Raw genomic sequence first — 14,985 nt, forward strand, 5'->3', positions numbered from 1 at the left:
AAATCAGTTAAACAGATAAAACACAAGTATAAACAGTTAAAAATCATAAGCATTAAAACACATGAATAGACAGTTTAAAGCAAAGCTCAGAGCAGCATAAAAATCTTACGTTAATAGTAAAAAAGCAGGGCTTGGGTATCACCAATGATTTCTCGATTCTAGTCCAAAGATCCCGATTCGATTACATTTTCAATTCAATATCAATTACAAATTTTCCGTTACCATACCAATTTAGCTTGGATATAAAAGAGATTCTCAGAGAACTTATGCTGTAAATTGCATAAGCAAAAAGCAACCCAGTTTATTTATTTTGCAATGCACTGCCAGGTTAATGTCAACATAAAGAATTGACCCCCAAAAAGGAGGTGAATCCACCACATCCATATTAAAAAAGGCATATATTAAAAGATCGATTTGGGGATTTTATCAATCGATATCAGATCACTAGTCCTACTGAAGAGACGTGACTTGTCGCATGGCGTCATTAAAACGATACCAAGTCCGCCAGTAAAGGTTTAGCCTGCCAGAACGAGAGCCAGCACTAATTTATCAGCAGGTTCTCGGCTGCGGATGATAAGCGGTGGAAACAGGTTCTGGCCAAATGGTGGAAAAGATGTGACTCAGCCACACGGACCTTCACCCTTAAATAAACATCAAAGTTATCAGTTAGCAGGGGAGTTTCGGTTTATGTGTGTATGGCGCCCCGGGGCTGTGTTTCCATGACAGGAGACTGTTAATGGGGGCAGGTGGAGGGATGTGTTGCAACTCTAACTCTTTTGGCCTTGGACCAGCAGACCACTGTGCTGCTGTGTCATGAAGATATCCAGACTATCAAAACTGCTCAAACCGGTTTTGTTCACTAGACAATGTACAATGTCTGTATATCTTGTCTGTCTTGAGTTCATGAAGTGTGATGATGGGGAGCTCACAATAATAATAAAACACAGACATCAGATAATTAAGTTCATACGCAGACCCAAACAGAATCTGCAGATTATTATTATTATTATTATTATTATTATTATTATTATTATTATTATTATTATTATTATTATTATTATTAGTGTTCAGCAGCGATCCAGAATGAAAATGGGCAGAATTTAGTGGATTGTTGTTTGCTTGAATTGGAGATATGTCCACATTTTGAGTTTTTGTTGTTTAAAATCTGCACATCTGCAGATTCCCTGTGGCCCTGTTCATAAGAAAAGTAGTAAAAATGGCAGCAGAAAAAGCTAAAAAATAAACTAAATGCCAGCCTGAATAAGTAGGTCTTCAGTTGATTTTTTAAAAAGTGTCAGGGTGTTTTCTGAAATGAGTTTCTCCGTTTGCTTTGTCGGCTACTTTAGGAACGTTAAGGTTAAAATACGAGTATCGGAGGACCTTGTTGGTTGAGATAGAGATACAGGTCTGAAGTGTAAGAAGGATATATCAATAAATAAGTCATTTATTCATGATTAGATCACAAGTACTTTGGGAACACAATCTGTCACTCTGGATAGTAACAAACATGTCTGTATGAGTTGTGAACTACTGTCTTCCGAAGTTAGTTCCTTGCCTTTGCAGTGATTCTGAGCTTTGAGAATAGTAAAGAGCGAGACACCTTCTATTATTATGGGCTGTATCACGTAGAGTCAATTTAAACTAACCTTCTATTATCATGTAGTCAATTTAGACTTCAGTATCATGGAGGGAAATCTGAAGGCTGTAAAAAGGGAAACTCAGGTTGCAGCAGCAGGTTTACATCTGGCACTGAGTCACTGTGTTGTGACAGATTTGTAGCAACCTCTCCTCCTCCCCTCCTCCCCTCCTCCTCTTCCTCCTCCTCTTCCTCCTCCTCCTCCTCCTCTCTTTCTCCTCCTCCTCTTCCTCCTCCTCTCCTCCCCTCCTCCTCCTCCTCTCTTCCTCCCCCTCCCCCTCCTCCTCCTCCTCCCCTCCCCCCTCTCAGCGTGCAGGTCACTGTGCATCTCGGGCATGTTCAGACTTGTCCTTCGCTTCTGACTGCAGCATAGCAACAATCTGCTGCTTCCTCCTGCTCTGAGCCCCAGCGAAACAGCACAAAGTCCAGTCAGTCAGCCACAGCCAGCAAGCAGTCAGTCAGCCAGTCCAGTCAGTCAGTCAGCCAGTCAGTCAGCCCAGGTAGTCAGTTGCCAGTCAGTCCACGTCATCAGTCCGCAGCCAGTCAGTCAGTCGCCTTTCCAGTCCCATTCAGTCAGCCTAGCCCATCAGCCCAGTCAGCCCAGTCGCCCAGTCGTCAGCCCGTCAGTCCTCCAGTCTCCATCAGTCATCAGCAGTCAGCCAGTCAGAGCCAGTAGCCAGTGCCAGCAAGCCATCAGTCAGCCAGTCAGTCAGTCAGTCAGCCAGTCAGTCCAGCCAGTCAGCCAGCAGTCAGCTCAGTCAGTCAGCAAGCCAGTCAGTCAGTCAGTTCCAGCCAGTTCAGTCACAAGCCAGTCAGTTCAGTCAGACCAGTCAGCTCAGTCAGTCAGTCAGTCCAGCCAGTCAGCCAGTCAGTCACCGCAGTCACAGTCGCCCGGCAGTCCGCCATCAGAACCCAGTCAGTCAGTCAGCCCTCAGTCCAGCCCGGTCAGAAGCCAGTCAGTCAGTCAGTCGCCAGCCTCAGCCACAGCCATGCAGCAGTCAGTCAGTCATCCAGTCAGCCAGTCAGTCAGTCAGTCATCAGCCAGTCAGTCAGTCAGTCAGCCAGTCAGCCAGTCAGCCAGTCAGTCAGCCAGCCAGTCAGCCAGTCAGTCAGTCAGTAAGCCAGTCATACTTAGTTAGAAGGCATAATAGGCCGTTACAGATTCCTCAGCTCCCTTGTAAGCCTTGTTTATTTAATCAGGTGTTTAAGCTTTCTGGTTTAGTTTGTCAGACGTCAGACTTATCAGTCAGTCTTTTTTAATTGTAATTTACTTTATTGTGAAGCACTCTGTGATTTTTGTATGTGAAAAGTGCTTTATAAATAGAGCCCGACCGATATATAGGCGGGCCGATAATAGGCCTTTCCCAATAAATCGTTATCAGCATTTATAGTGGCCGATTAAAAAAATAATTATATACATATATATATATATATATATATATATATATTTAAATCGGCCAATGAATATTGAAAAAAAACAACAACGAAAAACGGACTGTCAACCATGTTATGAGCGTTACATAGTTTGTCCACCAGAGGGCGCTCTACAACGTCCCTGTTGGCAACGCTGATTAATTTTTTGATAAATGTGTTTTTGTTCAAAGGCCTTTAAGTTTCAAATCTCAAGTTTGTATTTTCCTACATTTTTTTATCAGAACTTTAATATATTTTGATGTTCCTCTGTTCTGTTGTAACAGTAAAACAAGTTATTATCATATTATTTTAGTGAGAACTCATAAATAAATACAACTAACTAATGTTAGGGAAATCTGTTTATGTTGTGTAACGCGTTTCTGGATTTAAAAAAAAAAAAATCGGCTGATATATCGGCATATCACATTTTTAAATAACCAAATATTTGTATTGGTATCAGCCTTAAAAATCCTTAATCGGTCGGGCTTTATTTAAATAAAAACTTACTTACTAGTTAATCAATCAGTCAGACACTTTGGATAATCCATAAGTCTCCTGATTAATCAGGTAAATGCTGTAATTAGCCAATTTATTGGTAATTTACTAATCAGGCACTGTATAATTCAATGTTGATTAATCCACGTTACTTTCTTGAAGATAATGTGGGGCGGCCGTAGCTCCGCCTGTCCCCGTCCCTGCGTGGACCCAGTACAGAGACTGGACTGAGCTGAAGAGGTGCCAGTTCACCTCTTTGGCACTGCTGATGTGCACTTGAGCAAGGCATCCAACCCCCCCAGCTGTTTGGGGTGGCTGTCCATGGGCAGTCCCCTCGCTCTGACGTCTCTCCATTCAATAATAACAATATTGAACTTTATTCATACAGTCCTTTTCAAAACACAGTCACGCTTAACAAGACGAAATAAGAAATAAGATGGCGGACACGCAGTGATAAATTGAAAGCGTGTGTTTAGTTGCTGCTTGCATGTGTGTTTGCTGGTCGAGTAGTAAGTTAGTTGGTTGTCTAGATCTGCGACTAACGAGTATTTTCATTGTTGATTGATCTGTCGATTATTTTTGTGGATTGATCAATTAGTTGTTTGGTCTATAAAAATGTCAGAAAATGGTGAAAAATGTGGATCAGTGTTTCTCAAAAGCCCAAGATGACGTCCTATAAATGTCTCGTTTTGTCCACAACTCAAAGATATTCAGCTTACTGTCACAGAGGGGAGAAGAAACTAGAAAATATTCACATTTAACAAGCTGGAATCTATAACTTTTTTCATTAAAAAAATGACTCAGACCCATAACACGAATATTAAAAGTAGTTGACAACTAATCCATTAATCTTTGCAGCTCTACGCTGGTATTGTTGGTTTTTGGGTTATTTGTCTAGTCAGTCAGTCAGTTAATTAGACAGTTTGTTAGTAAAGTAACAACATAAGTAAAGTTCCTGCTCACCATTAAGCTTTTATCTGGATTAGTCTGTTTTGATTTTTAATGCCCCCCCCCCCTCCACCCGGCAACCAACCAAGTCACCGTCCGGCCTCCAACTGGTCCCAGGATCTCTCTGTCACCTTGTCGCTCTGTCGGCCTATCAAACGGACAGGTTCGCCCCTAGCCCCGCCCCCTTTGTCCCTCCACCCTATCCCGGCTCAACCCCCTTACTCTGTCAGCCAATCGCACAGAGACGTCTCCAAGAGCGCTGCCTTAGAGTTACCTTGGCAACAAGCCAGGGTTTTCCTGTTTGTTGTTTCTTTGTGCCGCTCTCTCTTTTCTCCCAGTCTCTGTCTAGTCACCTGCATCTTTACAGGATCAGTTGTAATCCTCCTAGCAAGGCAGATGCTGTGGTTGCCAGGGGTGCCCGTTTCTGTGGCAACTATGTAGTTGTGGTTGCCACAGGCGCTCCGCTCCATGATGGAGACGGATCATGTCACAGTGGACAAGGTCAAAGAAACAAGTGACGTAGAAAGGTTAGAACGTGTTATCTAATCATCTTCAAGAGAAGTCGTAGTCCAAAGTACACCATGCCAAAGACATTGGAAATTAAATTTACATAATTAAACACTTTTTTAAATGTTGGATGGATAATCCAAAAAGAAAAATAACAAGAGTGAGTGGGGAAAAAATAAAATAAAATTCTGCACCATTAAATTCAATTTGAGAAGTACTTTTAAATGTGTGTTTTTTTTTTTTTTTATTATAAAATGCAGAAAGACGAGATGGAACAAGTTCCAGCGCTGTGGTTTAGTTTAATAATTTATCTGTTAATGATGCTTACACTACTTCTACATTTTAAAATTGTGTGTAACGGATTAAAGAAGCAATATTAGGCAAGAAAAATAACAAAATAAATAAGTGAGTACACATAAATAAATAAGAAACAAATGAACACTTTTTAGAAAAAAGTTTTTAACAACACCAGCTCTCATAAAATCCCAATATCTCTAAATGCTTTAGGCGTGTTTGTCACACTAAAGTGACCAGACAGATGGTACAGGTATCTGTTTAGACAAAAAAAGGCTGTACACAACACACACACACACACACACACACACACACAGTTCCTCTCAATACCAGACTTATTAAGCAGATTAAGAGATTAATCTCCAACGAGAGGATGAAGTCACCCCGTCAGCCTCCTTAAGAAATACTGTGCTAAACTACCCCCAGTGACGACTTTTGGTATATTTTAAATGTCTAAAGGTCAATGTGTGTGTTTTTGCAGATCAAGAATATTCGCTTGCTGTTCTTTCTGCATCAAATATGTCCAACCTGTGGCCAGGTTGGTTCAGTGGCAGAGCAGGCGCGCGCACGTGCTCAGAGGTTTATGTCCCGATGCAGAGATCCGGGGTTTGAATCCGACCTGCGTGTCTGTCCCCTTTTCTCACCTCACTGTCCTGTCAAAATTAAAGGTGGGAAAAAAAAAATCAAAAAAAAAAATCTTTAAAATATGTTAAACTTTAAAGTTACTCTTTCCACGTTATGCAAGTAAAATCATGCACGTGCACGCACTCACACACACACTCACACTCACACACAGGGTGTCCACGGGGTCTTAAAAAGTCAACAATTTCAAAATCTAAATTTTAGGCCTTTAAAAAGCCTTTTAGCCTGTTTTTTTTTTTAAATTCTATTCTGTGGTGTTGTAGTTCTTTCTGTCAATAGTCCAAAAACAAACAAACTACAAATGAGACCAACATGCAACTTATTAGGGAGTGGGGGGGGAGGGAATCGATACAGCACAGTGGCGCTATATTTTCTGTGGCAATACCGTATCGATACAGAGACACCAAGCATTGATCTAATGTTATATACGTGTTGGTCAGTTTGTCCCATTTTGTAGCAATAAAATTAAACTGATGTGAACAAACAGAGAAATGTTTCTTTTTAGATAAAAACAAAACAAAACAGATGTTGACAAAGTTTCCTTTTGGGGACATACTTTGAAATTGGGAAAACGTTTTGGAAAAAAGGTAATAAATTGCAATGTATCACACAAGATTGCAATATGTTTAAAATCGCAATAATATCGTATTGCGACATAAGTATCGCAATAATATGGTATCGGGAGGCGTCTGTCTGCCAATCTAGACACCAGTCCCTTAACCCTTGTGTTGTCCTCTTGTCAAAATTAAAAATTAAGACTTTTATTGAAGCTTATCATCAATGTTTTTAACTTTTTCTTACATTTTTGTCCCTTTCTTTTCAATGTTTGTCACTTTTTGACGTTTTCAACGCTACGTAACACTAACTTATTAACTTTAGTTTTACAATTATTTGTGGAATATATGGTCAGTAAACCTCATTTACAGGAAATTATACCTAATGTGTGATTAGAAAAAGCAGAAATTAGGAATTATTTAGACTAAAATTAAAGGAATGTACGTTGATGGATAATCACAGACTGGAATATGTCAACTTTTACTCAATACTATTTCAAAACCACTTCAGTTGGTTTTTCAAATGCTATATAATTGAATAAGACGCCGCAAAATTAATGAAAGTAGAGATTTGTACTTGCCAAAGAACGTTGTGTAGGATCAATCATGTTATTTTGGGTAATAAAAAAGAACATTGCTATAGGAAAACGGGTCAATTTGACCCGAGGACAACATGAGGGTTAAAGCCAATGAGGTAATGGGGGAATCTTTCAGACAACATTTCCAGGAATCGGACATCTGACTTTTTCTATTTCATTCCTACTTGTCTTAAAAGGTCTTAAAAAGTCCTACATTTGACTTTGTGAAACCTGTAGAAACCCTGGAGTGACTGAGGATTTTCGGGAAGTCTGTGTATGGTGTTGTGTGTGTGTGTGTTTTGGATGTGTTATGTATCTGTTGCTTGGCAGCCTGGTCTGCACAGCCTGCCTATGTGTTACAATATGTGCACACATCCCTCCAATTTTAACTGTCTACATTAGTGTGTAAGGAGGCTATTCATGCTTGTTGAGATTTAGCATAACCAGAGTCTCTGTCTCTGGTTCTTCTTCATGCCGTTGGTTTTATCTTTTATTCGACAATGTCTTCTCAAGAGAGAACCAGAGCATAAGGGAAAACAATGGTCCAATAAAATGGGGAGAAATGCATGTTTCTTTTTTCTTTGTTAGTATCTTATTTTCTGAGTTAATTTGGCCATTTTATGCTGCAGAATCGTACAGAGAGGAACGCCAGGAGGCCTCCAGCCGGCAGGGACCTCTGCCAGACCTGCTGCCCCAGAATGAGCACCCATCCTGGGCTTCCCCACATCACAGAGCCCCCAGAGAAGAGGCAGTGCAGGACCTGGAGGTCAGGAGAGTGGCCAACCAGCTGAGGGCCATCGGAGATGAATTTAACGCCACAGTCCTCCTCAGAGCGGTAAGACGAGGAACAGGGCTTTGATGTGTTAGTTACAAACTTAAAGTTAGTTAAGTTGTTCAATGTGGAAGTTTATATCATCACTGAAACAGAGTGGTGGGAACCTTAACAAAAAAAAAAGGATTTAACGATGATAAAAATCAGTCTGGTCCAGTGCATTTTTATCTTTCAAAGTAGCAGTAAATGTTTAGATTGTCTCACTTTTAACGTGTTTTTGCAGCTTTTGTTAGAGGTGAAAAATCCAGTTAATTCACAATCTCACCTCGGTCGCTGGTCATGAGTCGTTATGTTGTTTCTGCTTCCTCACTTACAAACAAGTACGTGTGGAAAATGAGATTTTAAAAGGTCATTGGTGTGACAGAAAGGCAACTTACCTAACGAGGTGTTGGTTGTTTTGGTCCTAGTCGACTAAGATTTCTTTAGTCCTGATCATTTACTTTTATTCTTTCATGCTGAATGATTTATTTCCAAGGAGCTAATGGGCACATCTCTGGTACATTTACCAGAGATGGATTTAATGTGGTGCTTTGGTATGGTTCTTTGAGGAGAGTTTTACAGATGTGCCGATCAAATCAGCTAGTGTTAAGCCGCCTACACGTAATAAGCAATTTGCTCTCTGGGCACCGCTAGGTAGGGCGCACGGAGCAAAGCGCAGCGCGGGTATTCGCCATCGGGGGTGGCAAGGAAGCTATTTCCTATTGCTAGGTAACGACAAGGTTTTATGTCATTTGTTGTGCTTTCGAAAGATCAGTCGCAACAACGTTGAAATTTTAGTTTTAGGGCCGTGCAAAGCTGCCAATCCATGGAAATCAATGGAACGGCTGGTGCAAAGTGGTTTTGCTGCCTATCACGTGTAGGCGGCTCAAGAATGTCCTAAATCAGGGACCGCCCTAGTTGACTGTTACACATATCGTCAAGAAACAGAAATTGTTTTATTATCCAACTTTAAACACCTGAGCAATCAGTCCCACCATTTGGTTCTTACCAAGATAAAAAAAAACAACAACTTAGATTTAGAAGTGTGGTTTTAAGAGTGAATTTCTTATTTTAAGTGTTCAACTTCACACTATAATCTTAAATCAAGCAAGCTTGTCAAGTGAAATGATCTTGCTGCATGGACAGATCATTTCACTTTTTCTGAGTACCTTTTCCCTCAGATTTAGTGTTTTTTATGTTGTTTTTAGATTTTATTAGTTTGAGTGTATGTCTGATGTATTGTGTACAGTGCTTTCTGTCTGTAAATACAGCGCAGTCACATTGATTATCCCTCTCTCTCTCTCTCTCACACTCACACACACACACATAGAGTTGTGTGTTCTTGCATGGATGAGCGCGCGTGTGTGTGTGTGTGTGTGTGTGTGTGTCATTAGTGAAGACAGATCAATACTTGTGTTTGAGAGTTAATCGATGTCATCTATGAGCTTGTTTTTCTCTCATTTCACAAATTACAGTCTTACCAAAGAGTCTCTCTGCTTCCCTCCTCTCCTTTCCCTCTTTGCCTCTCTTTCCTTTTCTTTTCTCCACCAAAAAATGACAGAAATTTGAATACTTTTTTGGAAACTTTATTGTATATAGTATCCTCTATATTCCTTTCCTTCTTCTTTCCTCCCTCATCCAATTTCCCTCTCATTTCTCTTTTGTATTTTAAACTGTTTCCTTCCCTGTCACTTTTGCTCCAGTCTTTGTCATTCTTAATATGGATTTTATAACTTTATTAGTATAACAGTTAACAGTTTGTCAGAAACAGTAGTGTGAAAAGAAAACTGTGTCCATAAACAACTAAAAACAACAAGTGACTTCTACATTCGAACAATACTCACAGAATAAATGAGCTTTTGTCTTCACTGCTGTCTGTCTGTTTCCTTTTATTGTTATGTCTTTACCTCACCCCTTCCTCCCTCCCTCCCTCCCTCCCTCCCTCCGTACTCTAGATCGCGTGAGGAGTTGGCAGCAGCTCTTCACATCCTCCCCCACCACACACACACACACACACACACACACACACACACACACCTCCGCTGCGCTCTCTCTCTCTCTCTCTCCCTCGTCATCCCGCCTTATGCACATAAACAAAGCTGACGTCACCTTGTCTTGACTCACTCTTAGACATGGATTGCACACACACACACACTTTTACACACACACACACACACACACACACTTTTTAAGGGTGTAACAGTGCTTTTGCAGACGCGCGCGTATGTGACAAATACAGATTTTTTTTCTCGAGGGCAAATTGGGGAAATCGTGTTTCAGTGTGTGCTGTTTACAACCCAGCGGAGCCAAAAAAAGCTCAGTCAGACACTTTTTCTTAAGCAGTTTGAAACAAAAGGAATGAGTGAAGGAGGGATGGACGGAGGGATGGAGGGAGGGATGGTGGGAGGGACGGATAACCACAGGCACAAGGTTTAGGCAGTTTAGAGTAGCATCTTTAACACAGATGAACACTTGTTTATCATGTTGTTTAAGCTCGTTTCTCTCCTTCTCTACCACTACACCCTTCTCCTTTTCACTCCTCTCCCCAGAAACGACATAATCTTTCCTCCATCTTTGCGAGAAAACGAAAAATCTGCTTCAAGGATTTTTTCCTTTCCAGCCTTTCCATCTTTGTATATATCCAAGTACACTTATGGAAAGATTTTGACCCGTTTCTCCTAGCTGCTGCTTCACATGCCAACAGGGACAAAAGGGAACAACATTGACTTGCATGAAGTTGCAATTATGTGATTAAGTCCATTATGTTCTAAAAGCTGTTTGAAGGCCGTGTAAATAAATGCACATTTTTTAGCATCTTGACTCGCCTAAAAAGGTCAGCTATTGAAAAATCCAACATGTTTTATTCAGACTAGTCTGACTTACTGTATGTAAACTGTATAAAACGATTGTCTCGGGCGGTGCTGAGCCCTGGATGCAGCGACAGTGGGGAGGCGAGCCCTGGCATTACAATGGCTTAATCCGGGCGCCCGGATAGCACAGTCGGTAGAGCGGGCGCCCGTATATAGAGGTTTACTCCAACCTTTCGACTCCGACCTGCGGCCCTTTACTGCATGTCATTCCCCCTCTATCTCCCCTTTCATGACTTCTTCTGTCCTATCAAAATAAAGGCTGAAAATGCCCAAAAAATAATCTTAAGAAAATGGCTAAATCCCGACAAAAGATATATTCTATATTCTTTGTTTATCTTTACAACCATTCAGTGAAAGGACCGTCTGCCTTTGTATGATCCAGATCTTTTCCAAACGTGCAGCGTGTAAGCTCCTAGCCTGGAGGTTGTGTCCCAGGACAATGCAACACAAAATACGTGGCCGATGGCACTGATTGGTTTAAAGAAATAGAAACAAGCCAGAGCATTTGTCCCCCTATAGTAGAATGACAACGGGACAATGGACTAACCTCTCTGTTTGTCTTTCTCTCTCACAGCACGCCGCCCCCCACTGGCAGGACTGGAGAGACGCTTGTCGAGGACTCCTCAACTTCATCACCCAGACTCTCAGCACTCTCTACAGGCTCACTTAGAGAGACAGGGAGACGCCTCACCTGCGTGCACCGGCTACCATGCCGGCCGACTTCATACATTCAGGACTTAGCCATGGACCGTCGGACTGTGGCTAGTGAACGGAGCAACCCCGACTGGTTGCTGCACTGTCATCTATTTGAACCCGGAGGATTTGTGAGGACAAGATCAGCAGCCGGAGGTGTCGGCGCCGCCTGTGGGCTGGATCGGGGAGCTACCTGTGGATACTGGACCCTGCCTGTCTGTCTGCCTGAAAGTCCGTCCGTCAGTCAGTCAGTCAGTCAGTCAGTCAGTCTGCTGGTACAGACTGCAGCTGACGGACCGACGGTCACTTTCCTACCTGTATATTTTGTAAAAAACCTCTTGCTTTTACTGTCTTTGTCTCGGGCTAATCTCTCGTCAGTGTGTGTGTGTGTGTGTGTGTGTGTGTGTGTGTGTGTTGTGTGTGTGGTGGTGTGTGTGTGTGTGGTGTGTGGTGGTGGTTGTGTTGTGTGTGTTGTGTGTGTGTGTGTGTGTGTTGTGTGTGTGTGTGTGTGTGTGTGTGTGTGTGTGTGTGTGTGTGTGTGTGTGTGTGTGTGTGTGTGTGTGTGTGTGTGTGTGTGTGTGTGTGTGGCACATGGCAACGTGGGTCAACAAACAGGTCGTGTATACTTAGATATCAGTGCAAAAAAAGCTTTCATCCATTTTGGAAAAATTGCCTAGAGATACATGCAAAATTGGGCTTTCAAACCCACAGATGAGTCTGATTGTAAGTGACCTATTTTGGAAGTGAAGACCTTGATTATCTTGTGGAGCTTTTTTTCATTTAGCTTTAATATCAGCCACCATTTTTCTGGAGGCAATTTTTGAAATAGATGATATCTCTTTAATTCTTCCTTTTGATGATGCAAAATCCCCCTCCCCCCCAAAAAAAACAGACTTAATTTTGATTTGACCTTCATCTGACGTGTGCGTATTACTGTCGTGTCTTTATTTTGCCCCCTTGATTCTTATAAACTGTGAAACTGGAGTCTGTGTGTTTGCATCGCAGGGGACAAAAAAACAAAAATGTCATCATACAACGTGCCTTTCTGGTCAGTGCTCTGTCCTAATCTCCAAAAGTAGGACAATCAGCCACACACACACACACACACACACACACACACTCTTCAAGTGCTTTTTTTGCAAGGCAAATGCTCCAGCGTCAGCATTGTTTAAAGTCATTTAAGGACAGAAATAGCTTCATCTCCGCCACACATTTTGCCAATGTACATTCCTCCGTCGGTGCTGCCGGTGTTGGGAGCTGGCAGCGTCTCGCCCGCCCCCCCGCCCGCCTGTGTCGACAGTGTTTATAGTTACTCGACTACTTGTAAATATTCTTTTTGGAAGATGAATCTTAATTAATTCCAAATTCTTTTGATGGACTTTAAAAGTACTTGGGAAAGCGAGCGGGTTCCCTGTGTTTGGGAGATCTTTTTTGGTTTTTCTGAGCAGCCGTTGGCAGCAGTAGAGCGGGTTGGGAGTTAAATCCAGTGGATTTGAGATGGTATTCGATGAGTTAAAGAAATATATATAATTTGGATTTTTCTCATTGTTTGAAAAGTGTTTAATGTTTTAAAAAAAAAAACCCCTTTTGATTATTGTCATTGTAGTAGAATATGTTTAATTGCTCATATTAAGAGCAATATTTATTTTTGGAATGCCTGAATCTGTAGCTTTTATTTTTGGTCTTCATTTTTTTTACGTTAATGTATTATTTATTTTTGTCTTACATTCCTGATCAAAACTATGAACTAAGCTGTACTTGATTTTCAACTGTTAAAACAGAGATTTGATTAAAATAATGGGAGATAAAGCTGTTAAAATACACATGGAAAGTGGAAACATCACTTTGAAAAGCAGAAAAAACAAAACAATTTGAAAATGCCAGCCAAATACAAATTGGTACTTTTTTGTTTTTTGTCATGTGCTTGCAATTAAAAAAAAAAAGAATATATCATTTAAAAAGGTACTATGTTTTAACACTCGTGTTGTCCTCCCACCCACTATGCAACTTTGGGTTTTTCTCAGTCCAAATAAAAAAAATAGAATTAATTCTGTTTTTTTCAACAACATTTTTTAAGCTTTTTCCGTGATTTTTGTCACTTTTTTCAAAGTTCTTTTATCGTTTTTTGTTCAAATGCTATACTATTGAAGAAAACATTCAAATTCAATGAAAGTAGTGAACCAATCATTTATTTTACTTGTAAAGAGCGTTGTAGAGAGAACATCCACTTGACCTTTTGGGAAATTTTAGTTGATAGTAACCCAAATTTCTGATATAGAAACTTTGAGAAAATGGGTCAAATTTGACCCGAGGACAACAGGCGGGTTAAAGCAACGCTCATAATATTATTTCCACCGTTTCTGGCCTCACTCACATCTTGTTTTTGGCAAACAAGATGTGAGTGTAATACAGGAAGCCACAAACCACCAGCCATCAAAAGTGATGTATTGGCTTTCCATGTGTCTATCAGATGAGATGCAAAAGTACCCGAATTCCCCCTTTATTAAACTCCTTAAAGCACAAAGAAGGAAGAAAATCGGACTGTTAGCAACACTTTAAACTGAATGAGCTGTTAGTCCCGGTCAGTGAAAATCAACTGTGTATTTCTGATGTAAATACAGTTCCAAACTGGTTCCTACCGGTGTAAACATCCATGTACTGTAACATATTTTGGATTAAAGTGACCACTTGGTGGAGCTTTTTTAAATTTTATTTCAGGAAATATCTGACTGAAACGTGGACGCTTATGGGGTTTTTGCATTAATGGTACCTGCTTGACTCGGCTAGCAATGATGACGCAGTGATTAGAGACGATTCTCTCCGACCAATCAGCGGTCTGCGGTGATTAGTGACGATTCTCTCCGACCAATCAGCAGTCTGCAGTGATTAGAGACGATTCTCTCCGACCAATCAGCAGTCTGCAGTGATTAGTGACGATTCTCTCCGACCAATCAGCAGTCTGCAGTGATTAGAGACGATTCTCTCCGACCAATCAGCAGTCTGCAGCGATTAGAGACGATTCTCTCCGACCAATCAGCAGTCTGCAGCGATTAGAGACGATTCTCTCCGACCAATCAGCGGTCTGCGGTGATTAGTGACGATTCTCTCCGACCAATCAGCAGTCTGCGGTGATTAGTGACGATTCTCTCCGACCAATCAGCAGTCTGCAGGTTTTCACGTCACCGTTAGGTGTCAACTCAGCTCGCTCTAAACCTCGACGGAGGTAGTACTAAAGAAAGTACCTGTTAGCAGATACAAGGGACTCTTTTTCATAATGGAGAACCAAAAAAGGCGAGTAGAGAAGGTGCCATGCAGTGGGAAAACGCCATTACTGATCTAGTCCACTTAAAATGCCTCAACAATTCAACAGGGATTGGCTGTTTTATTTTGCCACCCTCACTCGGCCTTAGCCACACTGTTTTATATGTTTGTAGCAGGGCTGTTTTTTTTTTGCATTTCTGAAAGTCTTGATGTATAAAGTCCTAATAATACCTGCAGATGTTCAACTAACAGAGAACAAACTACGCTAGCATATTGTTTGTAT

General features: G+C 41.2%; 1 protein-coding gene across 1 annotated transcript in view; it reads left to right on the forward strand.

Annotated features, from left to right (window-relative positions):
• bbc3 (BCL2 binding component 3) overlaps positions 1 to 11,571 on the forward strand; it is a 14,781-nt gene extending 3,210 nt beyond the window's left edge. Inside the window, exons 3-4 of the mRNA XM_032512098.1 lie at positions 7,697 to 7,902; positions 11,323 to 11,571. Coding sequence (XP_032367989.1) covers positions 7,697 to 7,902; positions 11,323 to 11,418 — 302 coding nt within the window. The 3' untranslated portion in view covers positions 11,419 to 11,571. The remainder of the gene's footprint in view (positions 1 to 7,696; positions 7,903 to 11,322) is intronic.
• The last annotated feature ends 3,414 nt before the right edge of the window (positions 11,572 to 14,985 follow it).

This window comes from Etheostoma spectabile, chromosome 3 (assembly GCF_008692095.1).
Source record: "Etheostoma spectabile isolate EspeVRDwgs_2016 chromosome 3, UIUC_Espe_1.0, whole genome shotgun sequence".
In the NCBI taxonomy this organism is placed as follows: domain Eukaryota; kingdom Metazoa; phylum Chordata; class Actinopteri; order Perciformes; family Percidae; genus Etheostoma; species Etheostoma spectabile.